General features: G+C 45.5%; 3 protein-coding genes across 4 annotated transcripts; 2 read left to right on the top strand and 1 right to left on the bottom strand.

Moving 5' to 3' along the window:
- The first annotated feature begins 252 nt into the window (after positions 1-252).
- LOC149285819 (phosphoglycolate phosphatase-like) lies at positions 253-2596 on the top strand. The gene is made up of 2 exons (XM_089494871.1): positions 253-847; positions 2271-2596. The coding sequence occupies exons 1-2, from the start codon at positions 253-255 to the stop codon at positions 2594-2596; spliced, it is 921 nt and encodes a 306-aa protein (XP_089350997.1).
- A 1702-nt stretch (positions 2597-4298) lies between these two features.
- Positions 4299-10216, top strand: LOC149285818 (BRICHOS domain-containing protein 5-like). Its single transcript, XM_089494870.1, has 6 exons — positions 4299-4313; positions 5342-5398; positions 8920-9069; positions 9518-9625; positions 9871-10024; positions 10122-10216. Exons 1-6 carry the CDS (start codon positions 4299-4301, stop codon positions 10214-10216), a joined length of 579 nt encoding a protein of 192 aa, XP_089350996.1.
- Positions 10217-11247: 1031 nt separating this feature from the next.
- On the bottom strand, positions 11248-14422 carry LOC149285817 (target of rapamycin complex subunit lst8). Of its 2 annotated transcripts, none has more exons than XM_089495030.1 (8): positions 14294-14422; positions 13820-13871; positions 13354-13534; positions 13094-13169; positions 12180-12332; positions 11971-12095; positions 11568-11731; positions 11248-11366 (listed from the first exon to the last, which is right to left on the bottom strand). In XM_089495030.1, the coding sequence occupies exons 1-8, from the start codon at positions 14420-14422 to the stop codon at positions 11248-11250; spliced, it is 999 nt and encodes a 332-aa protein (XP_089351156.1). The 2 variants fall into 2 exon arrangements, with proteins under 2 accessions (XP_089351156.1, XP_089351157.1); XM_089495031.1 differs by having other exon boundaries at positions 13354-13516.
- Positions 14423-17515: the final 3093 nt, after the last annotated feature.

Genomic DNA, 17515 nt, shown 5'->3' with positions numbered 1-17515 from the left:
TAACCATTTTTTGTACTATCACCATAGTAACCATTGCTCTTGCTGACTTTGGCTGCCATGGTGACAGGACTACCCTCCAAACTTTGCCTCAAAAATCCTTACCCTAACATGTACCTGCTGGGTGGGATCTGCTAGACTTGCTAGCTGCGCGTCCCAGCCACTCAGAAGCCTGTGCGTCGCGCCTCCAGCCAATCACGTCTCCGGAGGATAGCGTACTCTGTGGTAGGTTTGGTTGCAACGCGCAGAGTAAAGATGGCCGCCTCCAAGTGCTCTCGCCTCTCAGGTGAACTCTCTCGCCGGTTCCTGGCGTCGGTAGATACGGTTCTTTTCGATTGCGATGGCGTCTTGTGGCGGGGAGACGAGGCCGTACCCGGGGCACCGGAGCTTATTAACGAGTTAAAACGGCAGGGGAAGCGGGTGTTTTACCTCACCAATAACAGCACCAAGACCCGAGTCATGTACGCGGACAAGCTGGGGCGGCTGGGATTCCGGGCAGCGGCGGAGGAAGTGTTTGGCACGGCTTACTGTACGGCGGTCTATCTCCGGGACATAGTCCAGTTCAGGGGGAAGGTGTACCTGATCGGAGGGCGGGCCCTGAGCCAGGAGCTGGAGGGGGCTGGGATCCCTCACCTGGGACCTGGGCCTGACCCGGTAACCGGGGGGTTCAGCGACTGGGCCGGGGTGGAGAAGGACCCCGATGTCAAGGCTGTGGTGGTTGGCTTTGATGAGCACTTTAGTTACATGAAGCTGAACCGGGCTCTCCAGTACCTGCAGGACCCCTCCTGCCTCTTTATTGCCACCAACACCGACACCAGATTGCCCTTGGAGGGGGGCAGAGCTGTACCAGGTACTTCTTAAGAAGGGAAGGAGTTGCAGATAAGTGGAGCAGCCTCCTGGCAGAAGTGGCAGAGGCTAATACAGTGAGGGATGTTAAACAGTGGGTGCTTATTAACTAAACCCGCAATGTCAGTAATATGCCGGACGGTGTATATACAAGCGGTGTTTCAGGGTTCGCTGTTGGACTTGGAGTGAGTGAAGCATCCCCAAAATAAAAAAGGGTGCCAATGTCCCTTTAACAATGTGTTTATAGCGTCTAAACCTATAGGGTTAATGTAGAATGAGGAAGTAGTGGCTACTGTTTCCCAAGTCCCCATGATGACAACTTGAGCCCAGCACCTGCCCCTGTCAGACACATACACCCTTATAAGGTAAAAAGAACAGGATTTGGGGGTAAAGTTCTAAATATGAAGCCATCAGGAACATTCCATCAGGTTTCATGAACTTTGCCCTATTGCTTTCTTAAAACTATTCCTCGCTGTGTTTATTAACCACATGAAGGCAGGAATATGGGTGCGTTCTGCGTGAATGAAAGAGGAAAAAATACAGTGATATATATAATTGCTAAAAACAACATGGAAAAAGAATGTGTGGCCCGATTCCTGAATACTTAGTCCCCGACCTTATGCATCTAGAAAGATTGTTATTATTATTTGTATTATCTTTTATTTATATAGCGCCAGCAATCTACCCAGCGCTTCTTACAATACAGATATTCAAGGGGTCTGACAAGACGATAATTGACAAACCGATACATTAGGTGGAGAGGCTTGGCTGGCAAGCTTACAATCTTAAGGGACTGGGGTTGAGGACAAACATAAGGAATAGAGAAAGGGGAGAAGTAGTGTGGAGGGGGGTGTATCAAGGGGGGCAGTATTATGGGGGCCTTATATCTCAGTACCAAGATTTTAGATTTAATTCTAAAGGTAATAGGGAGCCGGTGGAGGACTTCAGGGTGATAGCTTTATGTCTATTCCACACATGCTTAACCTCCTTCACTGTATTAACCTCATCCACATTAACATATTTGGCGGTTTCTTACAACAAGGAAGGAATTGGGGGTCTGTATAATTTGTTTACCAGGGATTTATAAGCTGATATAACAATAAATGCCACGTAGCCACATAATTCTTTGTCGGTTTGTTGTCCTTTTGCACGTTCCGTCCCTGCCTTCTTTTTTTTTTCTCGCTTCTTCTTGTTGTTCTTACTTTTTTTTTTCTTCATCCGCTTCTCCCTGCTATTAACAGGCCGCTAAACGTGGATTAACCCACCGAAACTGAATGGGCAGGATTTTTTTGGCCGAACGAAACAAAAGACTTTTCTGAATCGTTTTTTGGTCCACGCACACAAGACTAATATCAATATCAATCAATATCTTATGTGCTTCTTTAAAACTTCCACCAAAATAATTTTGTCCCATTGGTTTTCTTCAGGTACTGGTTGCCTGGTGAGGTCCGTGGAGACCGCAGCCCACCGGAAAGCCCAGGTAATCGGCAAGCCGAGCTCCTTTATCTACGACTGCGTGGTCAAGGAGTGCGGACTGGAACCCGGTAGAACCGTGATGGTTGGAGATCGGCTGGACACGGACATCCAGATGGGTTCAACGTGTGGAATCCGTACTCTTCTGACCCTCACGGGCTTCTCCAGCCTTGAAGATGCAAAATCTTACCAGGAGAACGGCTCTTACTCCATGGTTCCGGATTATTATGTAGACTCTGTTGCAGACCTATTACCGGCACTGTCTGAGCAGGATCATTAAATCCGTATCCCCCCCCCCGAGAGCATCGATTGGGCAGAGATATTACCCATTTTTAATTTATACAGCAAAGAGATCCCACCACACCTGTCTTCTGCTCCACACCTCGGCTCTGTAGTAACCTTACAAGTTATAGGGTTACCTGTTCGGCATTAGTTTACAGTTAATTAGGGAAAAAATGAATATTATATATATTTATTTTGTATGATTGCGCTGCTGGCGCTCCTCTTTTAATCTTTAGCGTTTTAATGGGGCGAGCAGGAAGTATAATGGCAAAAATATTTCTATGCAATGAAAATGTTCAACAACCTTTCAGCTTTTTTTTAAGATACATTTAGTGAGAAATCTCATCGTTGGACTCCGTTATGCTCGGGTGATTATGGACGCGCTCACTCGCGGACCTCCGTATTAACTGGAATTTTAAGAGAGACCGTTATTTTAAGTGGTAAATGTTCAAAAAACAATGTTAATCCCCCCCAAAATTATAGATGCTTAAGAGAGCGCCTTTCGGATCTATACCTATGTTTTCTGTGCAGAATGGCGTCTTAACGAGTTCAAATAAACTCTTTGTGCTTGTGCTTGGTTGCGCATGTTCCGTACAGATGGGTTCGGTGTTATCTGGTAGGGTCCATCTGTAGTATGGGGCATCAGAGGTAAAAACTATTCCGCAGAAACCTTTTCAAACACAATCCCCGGGTATATCGGTATTACCGATTTAACATATATAATAGTAGCGGGTGGGGGACGTTGGGGTACAGCGTGCAGGAGATCTGTGCTGGCCCTGTATAATGTATGACTAAATAAGTGAGGCTAATTTTAAGGCAATTTCCAGGTTTCCTGTGAATTATCTATGAGCAGCTCAAGGGGATTTGCCTTTAATAACGTAATAAAGTAATGTCCATCTCCCCTGCAGACCCCCTCTTTAGAGAACCGGCTCCATTATTAATTCTCATAAAAATTTACACCGGTTCTGTAATTCAAATGAACTGCAGGAACAGCAAACTAGCAGTTATTTTGAGTTCCGAAAACGCATCACTCTTCGCAGCCGGCCCGTGAACTGATCTGACCGGATACTTTAAGGATATTTTTATTAAAAAAAACCATAATATTTTGAAGGACAAGTCATTGAGCCTCAACGTTTCTGCAAATATTTTTTTAATCGTACGTTAATATTTCTTTAGGATACCTTTCTTTGAACAATTTGAAAATTAACCGCGCAGCAGCCAGAGCACTTCAAAAAATCTTCAAATGAATGGGTTCGTCTCTGATAGGCAGCTATTAATGTAATAATTGGGTATAGGGTTAATGGAACTGGAACTGGTAAAATATGGCACTTAAGTGAGCTCGGACTGGACCCGCAGAATATATGTGAACTACTCCATGGTTTTCGTTGCATTTTGGTTTCTACCCATAGTACCAAAACTTCTTTTGCTATGTTAATGTTTTTAGGATATGAATGAAACATCCACCCAGCTATAGCCAGCAATAATATTTGTCTATCTTTGCTTTAAAATGAACTCTTTAAGCACTGAGCTTTTTGTACAGCGCTGTGGAATACGATGGTGCTGTATAAAACAATAAATAATAATACATTTTATGCTATGATTATAAGGAAATAAAATAGAATATGTTGCGGTTTTATTCGATGGCTTGTATTTATTTGGTGTTTGTCGGTAATCATTTTAAACACAAACACACATTCCGAATGCCGATGAGCGGAGTGCGTTACATGTGTAACAGGAGGGTTCATATTTGTGGCTAAATACAAGGATCAGGATCTCTTATAACTATGAAAAGATGTTTTAGGGTCTCTTCAACCTCTCTTCATACAGGGGGGGGGCTTTCAGTTATCAGAGGTAGTTTAGCTCCACTTATGATCCGGTCTTACTTATGATGTTTAAATACAAAGGGACGACTGTTCATATTCTCCGTGATACGGTCACAAGGGGTTAAGTCGACTGTTCTGTTGGTCAACTAAGTTGGATAAAAATCAGTAAATTCAACTACAGGTAACGAAGAGGTCTCATTGAGCAGAAACGTGTTGTTTTTCTGCATTAAATCATTTATGTTGCCTCTCCAACGAACCTACGTGAACTGACCGGTCAATCTGCAGAGAGCAAACAGTTCCTCTACGCGGCACGAAGGGCATTAAAGATAAAAGCACATGGTGCGGAGACCTATAGGGTAATCACAGTCATCACTACCCTGCCCTGTCCCTTTATATTTCCTCCACTATAGGGGCATTCGTTCCCTACATTTCCACTTGCGCCATTACAGGATTAATATCGGCTAAGATCAATGTCACCCATAAGGCCGGTCCAGACCCAGGTGTGCATTTCAGCATTCATGGACCTCATAAATGACACGGTATCATGACCTTTTTGTAGGGGGCTGCATCTGAGCTACCCATTAAGCGTATACTGCGTACAAAACATTACAATATTTAGATTGTAAGCTCACAAGCTCCTTCTGTACCAGCTTGTTATTGTGTGTAACAGCGCTACGGAATCTGCTGGCGCCATATAAATACCGTAAATGTATTTGTTGCAAGGACTTTTCTCAGTAGAAAGTTTCTAGGCTTCCTTGGGCTTTGTTTTCGAGATCAGATGAAGCCCAGGAATTTCTGCACTCGGTGGCCTTTCCAGCTGGGGAGCGCTGGGTGCCTTTATTAGCAACACAAAGCCCAGGTTTGTCTTTCCATCTCGCTAGCTCGGGTTCTAAGGGGAATTATATTTTTTTTCCTCCCAGTTCCCCATCACAGCTCAGCGATTGTTACATTCCTGCCTCTCGGGTTTCCTGGCCGCGGTGAGTGCCGGCTGGAGCGGTTGGGTACAGTAGTGCCCTCACCTGGAGTGATGATGGACGTGTCCTTCACCCTACTCAGTACCTAGACCATGCAGAGGCTGCACATTACCGGGATTTGCCATAACTGAAGGACAGTATGGAGGGGAGCAGAGAGCCAACGGTAAGAGCCTTGTCGCTGGACGGGGGGGATCTATTAGCGCAAAACCCACACTCGTTCCTTCTTAGAATGTTGGTGCTTCTTTTTAAACCATCGCTCGCTAGTACTGGGAATTGCAGACACTTTAATAGAGATGCCATCACTCGTACAACATAAAAATATCCATGTACATGGCCGTTCAAAAGTTTGGGGTCACTGAGCTGTTTTTATGGAAAACAAGGGCATTTCTGGCTGTAACATAATTATGTGAAAAAGGGTTTTCTGACGATCAATTAGCCTTTTAAACTTAAACATGGATCAGCGAACACGTGTCATTGGAACATGGGAGTGATAAAGGGCCATTGGAAGACAGGAGTGATGGGAGTAATAAAGGGCCATTGGAAGACAGGAGTGATGGGAGTGATAAAGGGCCACTGGAACACAGGAGTGATGGGAGTGATAAAGGGCCATTGGAAGACAGGAGTGATGGGAGTGATAAAGGGCCATTGGAACACAGGAGTGATGGGAGTGATAAAGGGCCACTGGAACACAGGAGTGATGGGAGTGATGAAGATATTCCATTAAAAATCAGCCAGCTACAATAGTCATTTCCAACATTAACCCTGTCTGCACTAAATTTCTGATACATTTCATGTTATTTTAAGGGGGAAAATGTGCTTTTCTTTAAAAAAACAAGTGACCCCAAACTTTTGAACCGTAGTGTGTTTACTCGATACTATGAGATATTCTTTAAGAAAAAGTTTCAGTAAAGGATCTGTGCTGCTTGTTATTGTAAGGCACATCTTGGGTCATGACTGATGGACGCTTTCTTGAATCTAATTGTATTATTTTTTTAATCATTTTTATTCATCAACAAGATAATGGAAACAGAATTTTCACGTTTTGGCGCATCGCGAGACAAAGGGGTTTATTCGCTAAAGGGAAAGTTGACAGGAGAGTTGTGGGTTTTAACTCCCTAACGTCATTTTTCATTGCGAAGGGCCAAGCTGGCCCTGTATAATGTATAATTTAATGACGGAGTAGTTTGAAGAAATCTCAGTGATTTAATTATATATTAGAAACGGTCAGCAGAAGCTCACTGGAGCTGGTTCTTCATAATGTATAGTGAAGTAGAGGAGCCGAAACCACAACTCTCCTGCAAACTGTCCTGTTAACTCCCTGTTTAGTGAATAGACCCCCAGAGAGTGATAAGACGAAAGAAGAATAGGGGTAATTAATTACCAAAGTGACATGGAGAGGTAAGAAGGTTACTAGGTCACCTCTATCTGGGCAATAGACAAGGTGTATGTGCCGTGCCATTAATGTCCCAATGCACCCCAAAGTTGGAAGCCAAGGATAGAAGGACAATCATCTGAACTGGATCATCACCCGTATATTGTTACAATTGCATAGAAGTAACAATGTTTCTGGAGGTTTCTGCTCATGCACGTGCCCCTGCCGTATGACTTTGTGATTATTATTTTCCCTCACTGTGATTTCGTTCCTCAGCCCCACACAGAACAAAGACCCCCAGATAGATCCAAAGCTCCATCCAGAATATTTTGGGGGTTCCTGGCTGCGGCGTTGCTCTTCTCAATCGTGGGTATCTGCGTGGTGGGAATTCTGGGCTGGAAAGAGAACAAAACTAAGGTGAGCAGGAGGACCGCGTCAGACATCCTTGTCTTGGGTACAAGCTGAAGGACGGATGGAGGAAATCAAAGATGGAACCCGTTCATGGTCTTCTCTGTCCAAATACCACTGAAGGTGTAGGTCAGGGGCATCCAGAAGGTCAAAGACCCAACAGATGTTATATACGGGTGGTGGGTTAAGGTTGTCCTTTATCTAATAATGCATTATCCTGGCTGTAAGTGGGTTCTCTATGGATTGATGGATGGTGGGGAGGGGTGTTTTCTCTGGATCTTAAGCCAAGGAGCGGGAGACGAAATTGGTGGGAATAAGAGGTCCCCTCTTAAGTGCCCTTTTTCACCCAACTCCTCCATGTTCTTGCCCATATCCTGATCACAAAGCCTTTTTATGATGGTAGGTTTTGTAATTAACTCAGCAGCGCAGCCCACCCTCTTTATTTCCTAGGTATTTATTTTACATCAGTTTCCTGTTCCATCAGTTTTGTGAATTATATTGCAAAACATGATTTTTTGGTACGTAGCAGATGTATGTGTCTGAGCAACAATATCCCTTTGAAAGCCAGAACTCTAACCTCATGATACCCCAACTTCCGAGTCTAACCTACATAAGGTCCAAATCCCCCCCCGAAAAAAAAACAGCGTGGCATGGTCATAGACACATCGACCTGGGACTCCATAGCATCTCCATCTCTTGCCACATATTTATATATTTACTCTATTGAATTGGATTTACAGCCCATAGCAGTTGGGCTACTAGATGTTCCTCAAGATTTGCCAAAGGACAAACACCATGGCTTTCTCCTTTCCTTCAGCAGTTCTTGGAACAAACACAATGGACACTTGATACAAGAGGGAGGAAGGGAGTGAAATGCGTGTCCGAAATGTCCTTCCCTTCTTCTACCGACTCGTGGAAGGAAGCGACTTGGCATTAGATGGGAATTACTTCCCATAGAGGGTTCTCTGCTGGCCAAACGGGGTTGTTCCAGTGCTTATTTTTACGCCAGAGAGATGTTAAATAAGCCGCCACCCCGATGTCCCACAAAGTATTATTATTTATTGTTTTATATAGCGCCATCAGACTCCGCAGCGCTGTACAAAGGGTAGACAGGGCATAACAATTAGTATATAACATAACAAGATGACATACAGAAACATCAGGTGAGGAGGGACCCGATGAAATGAGCTTACAATCTAAAGTATTAAAGTCCTCTAACAATTACTTTAGGTTTTAGGTATTTGTAAATTACGCCATTCTCCGAACAAAAGTTAAAAGTTATTTATCTGAATACGATATCCCTCTAGGAACAGATCAGTATCATGTATATTAGGTATCATAGGTAGCAATTAAGTTCGTGGTGGATAACCTGATCCCAGAGGTGCAGCTATGAGCTACGAGTCCCAAATCCCCTGATGACCCTCTTTACTCCCCTGATGCCCCTCTTTTATAGGAGCTCAGAATGAGGGAATTACAGGGTTCTACAGCCCTAAAAGCCCCGATAATGTGTATAGAAACAGCAAGATATGGCTTTATAAATTAAAAGGTGTAGATAAAATCAGTTCTTCTTCTAAATGCCCCACTCAGTTACACAAATACCCTGCAATAGGGCACAAAGTCACATAAAAAGCCCCAGCCCCGCCTCTAACCACACCCCTGAAACTAAAGTGCCCCTCTTGGTTGTTGAGAGGTATGTCGTTTTCACACCTTATGGGGCAGTCTTCTAATTGACCTTGATGTTTAGCCCCTCGTGCAGGTTGTCCGTCTCACCTATAAGAACGCCCAGGGCTCCCCGGTAAACCAGTCTGCGGTTACTGACAAGAGAAGAAATACCGTTACCTACAGGGTGACCGCCAGGAACCAGACTTCTGTGGTCCTGTTTGACAGCAAGCATGTAAGTGCACACGCGGTATGTTAAAAAGGGGCAGGTCGTGTCTTAACTATCGATATCATACATCGCTTCACATATCAATCATGGGACAGGTTTCTGCTTCCACAGCAGCTCTTCTCTCACTTCATGGTCTTCCTTCTAGAGACCTTTAAATGCTGGTCCTATCACCGTAGCAACCAAAGAAGTGTTCCTACCTGGCGGTGATAATCACCTTCATGCATAGACCCCACTGTCGCGTATACAAGCAGCATAAGGACTCATTAACCTCTATGTAAAGCCTTTATAGAGAAAAGGCCATGAAGTGAGGTCTCGGTCTAGCTTTGGAGCAGAAGCAGACCAAACTACCATACCGTATCCTCTTACAAAATCTATTTCTTGTGATCCTGTTCTCTAAGGGCTTTTCTTTCTATAAGGCATTGAATTAACCCCTTCAACCCTTGTGACCCCGCAGGGGCTGGTTTGCTATAAGGCTGCGGGGGAACGTTCCTGCTTCCTGCGCAGAATGGAGCCCCGTGACTTGGAAAACATACAGCCGATCCTAAATGTGTCGGAAGCCAAGGTGGGACATTCTATATAAAGATGGAGCTAGACGGTGCTATTCTGCTTCAATGTGAGGACAACTCAGCATAACGTCATTCTTGTTTGAATTGACTCCAGCCTCTTATAGGTTTGGGTCTGGCAAGCTTTTGCTACTGGGGTGAAATAATCCAACAGAGAGATGTTTTTATAAATCCACATTTAATTTGTAGAAGATGTTGGCTGTTTCTTTGGGTTCCTTTTGAGTTTTTGTTGCTTTACATACAGGATGAGGCCGTCCTTTCGCAGAAGAATAAGACACGTTACTACAGAGAGTTTCTGGGAGTCCTGGGAGGACGGAAGGTCAGCCATGAGCTTGTTGGGGAACCGGTGCAAGCACTATGTGACCAGCTCCCTATATACTGGGTGAAGAAAGGAGAGGGTACGTCACGCCGTCACTTTATTTGTGGCCAATAACGCCAGGGTGCCATTTTCTAGAGAAGTGGGTATAACACAATGCTCTTGTCTGATCCCGACAGGTCCTCCACGGCAACGTCTCATTTACCTCTGCATCGATATCTGTTTCCCCAATAACATTTGCGTATCTGTATGTTTTTACTACCTGCCCGACTGACCCACATCGCACAAGCTGGGAAACCGGTCCCTGCTAAACCTGCTCTGCTTTCCGGCAGAGATTGCACAAGATTCGGGGAAATTTAGTTTTTTATTATTATTATTATTATTTGTATTACCGAATAGAAGGTGCGACCCCTCTGCTCCCACCAAACCTGATACTCCTCGGAACCACAGCAGATCAATAATAATAACAGCAAGATCACAACACCTAACGCTTCATACATGACGGCGCACAACTGGCCCCCAGCCATACCAGAGAGATCCCCGTCATGCCTGACCTTGAAGACACCATGAAATCTATGCACAAATACATTAAATGGTTCCCTGTTTTGTGGGGAGGGAGGTTTCTATGAATTAGCTGCTCTACAAGCCTGGAAATAGCTGGCTTTCTCTACAAGCGGTCAAAGGGCACTTAGCATAGTTTTATATATTAAAGTGACATAACCGGCAGAGGAGGGGTAGATGAGTGATGCGCTCAATAAATCACGTTAATGAGTCTGCAGTGTGTCCATGCGATGTGTACGAGAGAGAATTTGTGGATGTGGGGTTTGTCCATACGTTCCGCCACTCCCTGCTGAGAAATCCCGGTCTGTATTGCTTTACCTTAGCCTGCAGACAGTGCTGGGTCTCCCAGCAGAGTCCCGAGTCTAAATGGTTATGCAGAGAATAGACTAAAAGGTTATTAACACAATTATTTTCCCCATATATAACTGTTTTATTAACCTTGATTTCACAAACAGGACTTATCCTCACCCATCATCCTCACATACCCAAAACACATTTATAACAATGTGGGGACCAGACGCGTGCAAATTAACCTGCGTTAAGGACAACTAATCAGAAATGGCGCTTGGACCTACCCCGCGCCACTCGCCGCTCTGTACTATTTACTATATTTACTGACTGTACAATGGACGCCTTCAAAGCCTCGTGTTTTTATGGACAAAAGCACTTTGCGTCCTGAGACTCATTCGCTTTGCCCGGAGCAGGGCAGCAGAAATGTCCGAAGGAAGCTCCTGACCGGCACTTTTACCCCAGCACGCTGTCATTAAAGGCCAGACACACCACCGCCTTCTGGTGTCCGCTATACTCCCGCTTGATTTCGCCGGTCTCGACGCACCACAACCGGGCCAGGTTGTCAGAAGATGCTGGGGGGAAAAAACAAGAGGAACCATGATGGAGCATGAGTGTTTACTTAGCTATCTGGCTCCTGCGGGACAACAACAACCCCCATGATGCCTTGCCAGCCTGAAGCACAGTGTTTAATATGCTGGCAGAGCATAATGGGAGCTCACAAGTGTTAACGACGATAAGAGAAGGAGACGGGTAGTGTAATGATGGCTCCTCACCTGTGACGATATACTGGGAGTCCCCGGAGAAGGCACAGTCCCACATCCAGCCCCGTGAGGTCTCGCCGGGGTTACTGCTTTTAATACTCAACTCAGTCATTAGTGAAAAGTTTGAGGTCCTCCAGATCTTGCACGTTTGGTCCGCAGAGCAGGTGGCCAGCAGCCTAGAAGCCACACACTTATAATTAGAATCTTAAAGCGACATTAAACATTATTTTAAGTATTTAGAATAATAATATAAGAAAGAAGGAAGTGAACGGTGATATAGCAAGTAATTCAGTTTTTTTCCTATTCAAATGCTTAAGATAAGTAACATTTGCTTAATCATTTCGTGAAGTGTTTAATGATACTTTAACATACAGTAAATCAGATTCTCTTTTAGGCGGATGCAGCGTGTACTCACGTGGAGTCCGGACTAAATTTACACTTCATGGAGCAGCGCTTGTGAGCTGGGATTTTGGTTTTGGGGATTAGTTGGGTTAGATCTTCTCCAAGGCCTCCTGTCAGGTTCCAAACAAAGCAGTTTCCCTACAAGAAAAGACTGCGTCAGCAAACAACACTCGTCACCCGCGCCACTCACCAAGCTAATCCCCCCCCCCCCCCCCGGCTCACCGAGCTGTTCACGGCTGCCATGTAACTGGCATCAGGATCGATGTGGACCGAGTTGACGGCGACATCAGGCTCTGGAATAAGCTGCTCGTTCTGGTCGGTTTTTAGGTCCCAGATGTGAATTGCTCCGCTCTGGTCTCCAACGATCAGCTCAGCCTGGGGACACATTTTGTTATAGCGATCAGCGTTCTAAAAACATCTTCACGCAGCCATAATTACACATTTTAACTGCAGGCAGTGCATATGGAACTCAAAAAATAACGGGGGAATCGGTCATGTCGCTTCACGTGTAGCAGTAGCTAGTTAAGCAAGCAACGCTGTAAGCTACAGACGTTTAAGGTTTCTACTAAAGATTTAGAGTTTCTAGAACACGGACCCTGAGATCTGTATCTGCACAGAGCGTATAATCCGGCCTGTTAGGGGGGCTGGGAGAACAGAACACACCAAAGCTATGTAAATGAACAAAGGGGCTTTGTCTAAGGTGTCTCCCAAGTAACAAGGTGGCATTTTGTGACTACAATCCTATCTTTCAGGTAAATCTGAGGGATCACACTTGACCTGGACAATGGAATCTGGTCGATCAGAAGGTCACAGGGGAATGAGACAGAACTGAACAACTGGGACCTTGGCCAAAGAGCTTACAACAGCATGTATCAGTGACTGCAATGAAGAAGAATGCCAGAAGCTCTGTGCTGCAGCTTCTCATAGAGAGCTGGGGGGGGGGGGGGGGGGTGTGGCTGCCATCTGCTAACCTTTTCAGCACCAGAGCTTTGCCAAATACAATGTAATACCTGAAAAAAGGCATTATTATTATTTCCTCATTATTATTATTTTCAGTCTTGTCAGTGGGGTTGATAAGGAATTTTGGGTTTGTGAGTGTGCCCAGTGCTCTTGCAACTATATCGCCCTCAGATTACCTGGTTGGGGTGAAGAAAGACGCAGTTGATGGGTGCGTTCACCTGGAAGATTCGCTGACACTGGAGATTCCGAGATCTGGGGATAGAAGGGTCTAAATCAGGGCCTGCAGAATAATAAGTGTCAGTGTTCCCCCTAAGGTGAACAGTCCAGCAGGGAAGCAGTTAAAATAAAAGCACCGCAGTAGGGGAGCTTTAATGTTAGCTCGTATCTCCTGCCTGCAAAGCTTTTGATCAGGGTGTTGTGATGCTCTGTGGGTCACCTCAGGTCCCAAATCCTCGCCATGCAGTCTTCTCCTCCGGTGTACATCCAGCGGCCGTCCTCATGGAATCCCACAGAGGTGATGTTCTTGCTGACTCCATCGTAGTTGATGACGGGATTGGGGTTGTTAGAGTTCAGATCGTACATGCGGATGTGCTGATAGCCTGGAGAGCAAGGAAAGATATTGAGTCAACATGGCTTTCCGGCCACATCGAGCAGCAAAATCCTTAATATATTTCAGTCTACATGCATTATATACATAAAAAAACCTCAACTAAAGTTAGACGTAAACCACAAATGAAGAACCAATCAGGAAAGAGAAAGGTGCAGCTAAGGAGTCCCATTATGTAAAGAATACATTTACTTTAAAACATCATAAAAAGTTAATGATCCTTAATGTAATAATAATAAAAAAATAATATATATATATATATAAAAAAATAATAATAATAAAAAAAAAGACAAACCTGCAGCGGCTATCATGCTCCGGTCTGGAGTAACCTCAAGAGCATTCACTTGCTAAAAACCTGTGGTCAAGGTAAATTTGGTTATAAATATTGACATTTCAAGATCATCTAAGTCGCCCGTTTGCCACAAATACCGACACTTCCTACACAAGGATTGGAACACTGCAATATTTAACAGCTCCGAAACGTAGGAGGCTGGTGATCGGATTCGGCAGGCGTGAAGAAAAGGGTCTCATCAACACGCCACTGGAGTCCCACCACCTGCATTCGCTCAGGTATTATAGAGAGAGATTAAGCAGGTGCTGAGAGGCCACTTCTAACTAACCAGAAAGCTGAAGGAAGAGGTTATTTTTGAATGGTTTGCTTTATTCTTCTTGTATTTCAGTTGGATGTTGCACGCCCCGTTCTATCAGTACATTTTATTCTGAACGCGCCGGGCTACCCCAGGAAAGTGAGGGTCGCTCGGAAGGATACAGAGTCTTGGTGCTGCACTGTGCGGGTACAGATTCCGCTGTGAGCTTGCCAAAAGCGTACGGTGTGATCATATCCGGCGGTAGCGAGGATCACCGGATCGCTGCCCACGGTCCCCTGAGAGGAGTTCATCGTGCTGTCCCTAAACATGGAAGAGAAAAGAAACAATTGGTTTACACAATGAACGAGTGCATAAAGGGCCATTGGAACACAGGAGTGATGGGAGTGATAAAGGGCCATTGGAACACAGGGGTGATGGGAGTGATAAAGGGCCATTGGAACACAGGAGCGATGGGAGTGATAAAGGGCCATTGGGACACAGGAGTGATGGGAGTGATAAAAGGCGAAACTTTTGAACGGTAGTGTGTGTATAAAATATATTTATTATTCTATATAACATGCCGCAGAAAGCAGCTTTTAAAACAAATTACAAAGTTATTTTCTTTCCTGATTTAGGGTCCCCTTCAGTACATATCGGACCTGACCAAAGCGTGGCAAACCTTGGCATCTGACACGAGCTTTAGTGTATGACACACAGGAGAGCCACACAACGCAACTCTCTCACGTTATATACATACACCACACGCACGCTCTCACGTTATATACATACATCACATGTGCTCTCTCACGTTATATACATACAACACACACTCTCTCGAACCTTGGGGTTTATTTACTAAATGGAGAGTTGTGTTTCATACATTATGAAGGGCCATCCCCGGTGAGCTCCTGCAGCAGGAAGATCTCGGCCAGCCCTGTATAATGTATAGTTAAATCAGCGACATTTCTTCAGTCTCCTCACCCGTTAAATTATACATTATACGGGGCCGGTTCAGCTCTTCTTACTACTGAAGCCTGACAGCGCATGGCGTGGAAACCAAAACTCTGCAGCCAGCTCTGTCATTAAACACAGGATTACAGGCGGACCACCTCACAGCGCCGGGGATTTCCGCCGGATGTAAGTCCGTCATACAGAGGAAGATACCCCGCCGGCTGTCACCGGGACCCCGCGCTCACCTCCGGGAGCTTCTCTAAGTCAGACGCCTTCTTTAAGCGTCACCGTCCACTCTCGCTGTCGTCACTCGTATGGGTGGAGCCAATGGCTGTTCGGTGCTGAAAAGACCAAGAACTTCCGGGATACGATGGACAGGCGGGGAATGGAGTGAGAGCTGTCACTGTACCCCCTTATAACCACATACATTGCACTGTGCATACACCGCACCCCGCGCCATCTTGTCACACACGGCATTCGCTGCATCGTCTGTGAGGAAACTGCGTGTAGTGGAGAGGCGTCTCTAATAAAAATGTATCCGACACTGAAGTCTGTTACTCCACAGCATCCTGTATAGAGAGCAGTGAGGTCTTGCTGGCCCGAGTGTACCCCGAGCGGAGGTCTCGCTGGCCGAGTGTACCCCGAGCTGAGGTCTCGCTGGCCCTAGTGTACTCCGAGCGGAGGTCTCGCTGGCCGAGTGTACCCGAGCTGAGGTCTCGCTGGCCCTAGTGTACTCCGAGCGGAGGTCTCGCTGGCCGAGTGTACCCGAGCTGAGGTCTCTCAGCCCCTAGTGTACTCCGAGCGGAGGTCTCGCTGGCCGAGTGTACCCCGAGCTAAGGTCTCGCTGGCCCTAGCGTACCCTGTGCTGGGGTCTTGCGGACCCCGAGCTGAGGTCTCGCTGGCCGAGTGTACCCCGAGCTGAGGTCTCGCTGCCCCTAGCGTACCCCGAGCTGAGGTCTCAATAAGTATTGTAGGCAGGAGTCTGATCTTGGCGTGAATACAGCGGGTTACCGCACTGTACATACGGGTCTCTGGAGCGTGAAATGAAGAGCGGCGGCCGGGGAGCTGCGCGTTATACCGTATCACAGCTGGATTCACCCATTAAACGTAATGTCTTTACTCCATAACATGTAGTGGGTTACAATATGAGGGGTCAAGGCTTACAAAGAATGTAAGGAAGTTTTACTTTACTGAGAGGGGGGTAGATAAGTGGCACAACCTCCCAGCAGAAGTGGTAGAGGGTAATACAGCGAGGGGATTTAAACATGCATGGGATAGGCATACGGCTCCTGAATCTAAGACGAGACCAACGACTGATTAAGGTTTGAGTCTTTACAGCAGGGGAAACGGGCGACTAGACGGGGGCCGATCTATAATCAGTAGGTGCAAAAAAAGAAAGAAAATACCCCTTGCTGAATTAACCCCTACCACTCCTGCTTGCGTAAGCGGACCGGTCTGTAACCCTATGCGCGGGGCGAGTTTTGTGTGACTTGGAGAAGTGTTTTGTTATATGCGGCAACGTTACCGGTTACTTCCGTAAATTCTATAGATTTTATGCGTGTGTCAGAAATGTTTACGTAAGTCTGGATGTATCAGCCACGCAAGCCGGGGGCCGCCTGTATATATATTATATATTTTAGGTTTAATATTTATAAAGGTTAATTTTGTAAAAATAAAATATACATATATACACATACTATGTAACTATTGCAAAAGTACAAAAATTGATCCAACCCCTCTTCCTGAAAATTGTTTTTTTTTTTATTTGTGTTTTTGAGTAATTGCAAATTAACAAAAAACATTTATTTAAAAAAGAAAATACCCCAGAAGGAGTAAATGCTGCGTTTTGTTCTCCATGGCGACCGGACGTCACCCGACTTGCTCGTTATCTGTGAGAAGCGATTAGGAGGAGCAGGAAATACCGGTTAGCAGCTTTCCTTTTCTCTCGCGCTTCCTGGGTTGTCAAACCTCCCACGCCGGTCACCCTCGCCGCTCGCTGCCCTGCACGCACCATTCAAATCCGTGACCTGCACCTGCCCAGCCCCTACATGCGTGTACAAGGACTGCTTTACAGGTAAAAGCCCTGTGGGGTTATACGTTACATACGATTATTAAATCACATTCTGTCCTGTGCTATAGGAGTAACAGCGCTAGACCTGTGCTTATATATATATATATCACGTGATGTATACCGCGTCTGGTCGCCCGTTTCTCCTGCTGTAAAGACTCAAACCTTAATCAGTCGTTGGTCTCGTCTTAGATTCAGGAGCCGTATGTCTATCCCATGCATGTTTAAATTAATTCGCTGTATTAGCCTCTACCACTTCTGCTGGGAGGCTGTTCCAATTATCTAGCACCCTGTCAGTAAAGGAAAAAAGCCGATACGAAGTCCCTAAGACCATATTGAATTGACTTAATTTACAAAATGTTCATTTTCTAGGCATTTCAAATCT

Source organism: Sceloporus occidentalis, unplaced genomic scaffold (assembly GCF_023333645.1).
Source record: "Sceloporus occidentalis isolate IW3139 unplaced genomic scaffold, rSceOcc1.0.p SCAF_76, whole genome shotgun sequence".
Taxonomy (NCBI): Eukaryota; Metazoa; Chordata; class Lepidosauria; order Squamata; family Phrynosomatidae; genus Sceloporus; species Sceloporus occidentalis.
The sequence above is the reverse complement of the archived record's forward strand: the minus strand, read 5'-3'. Positions and strand labels throughout refer to the sequence as shown.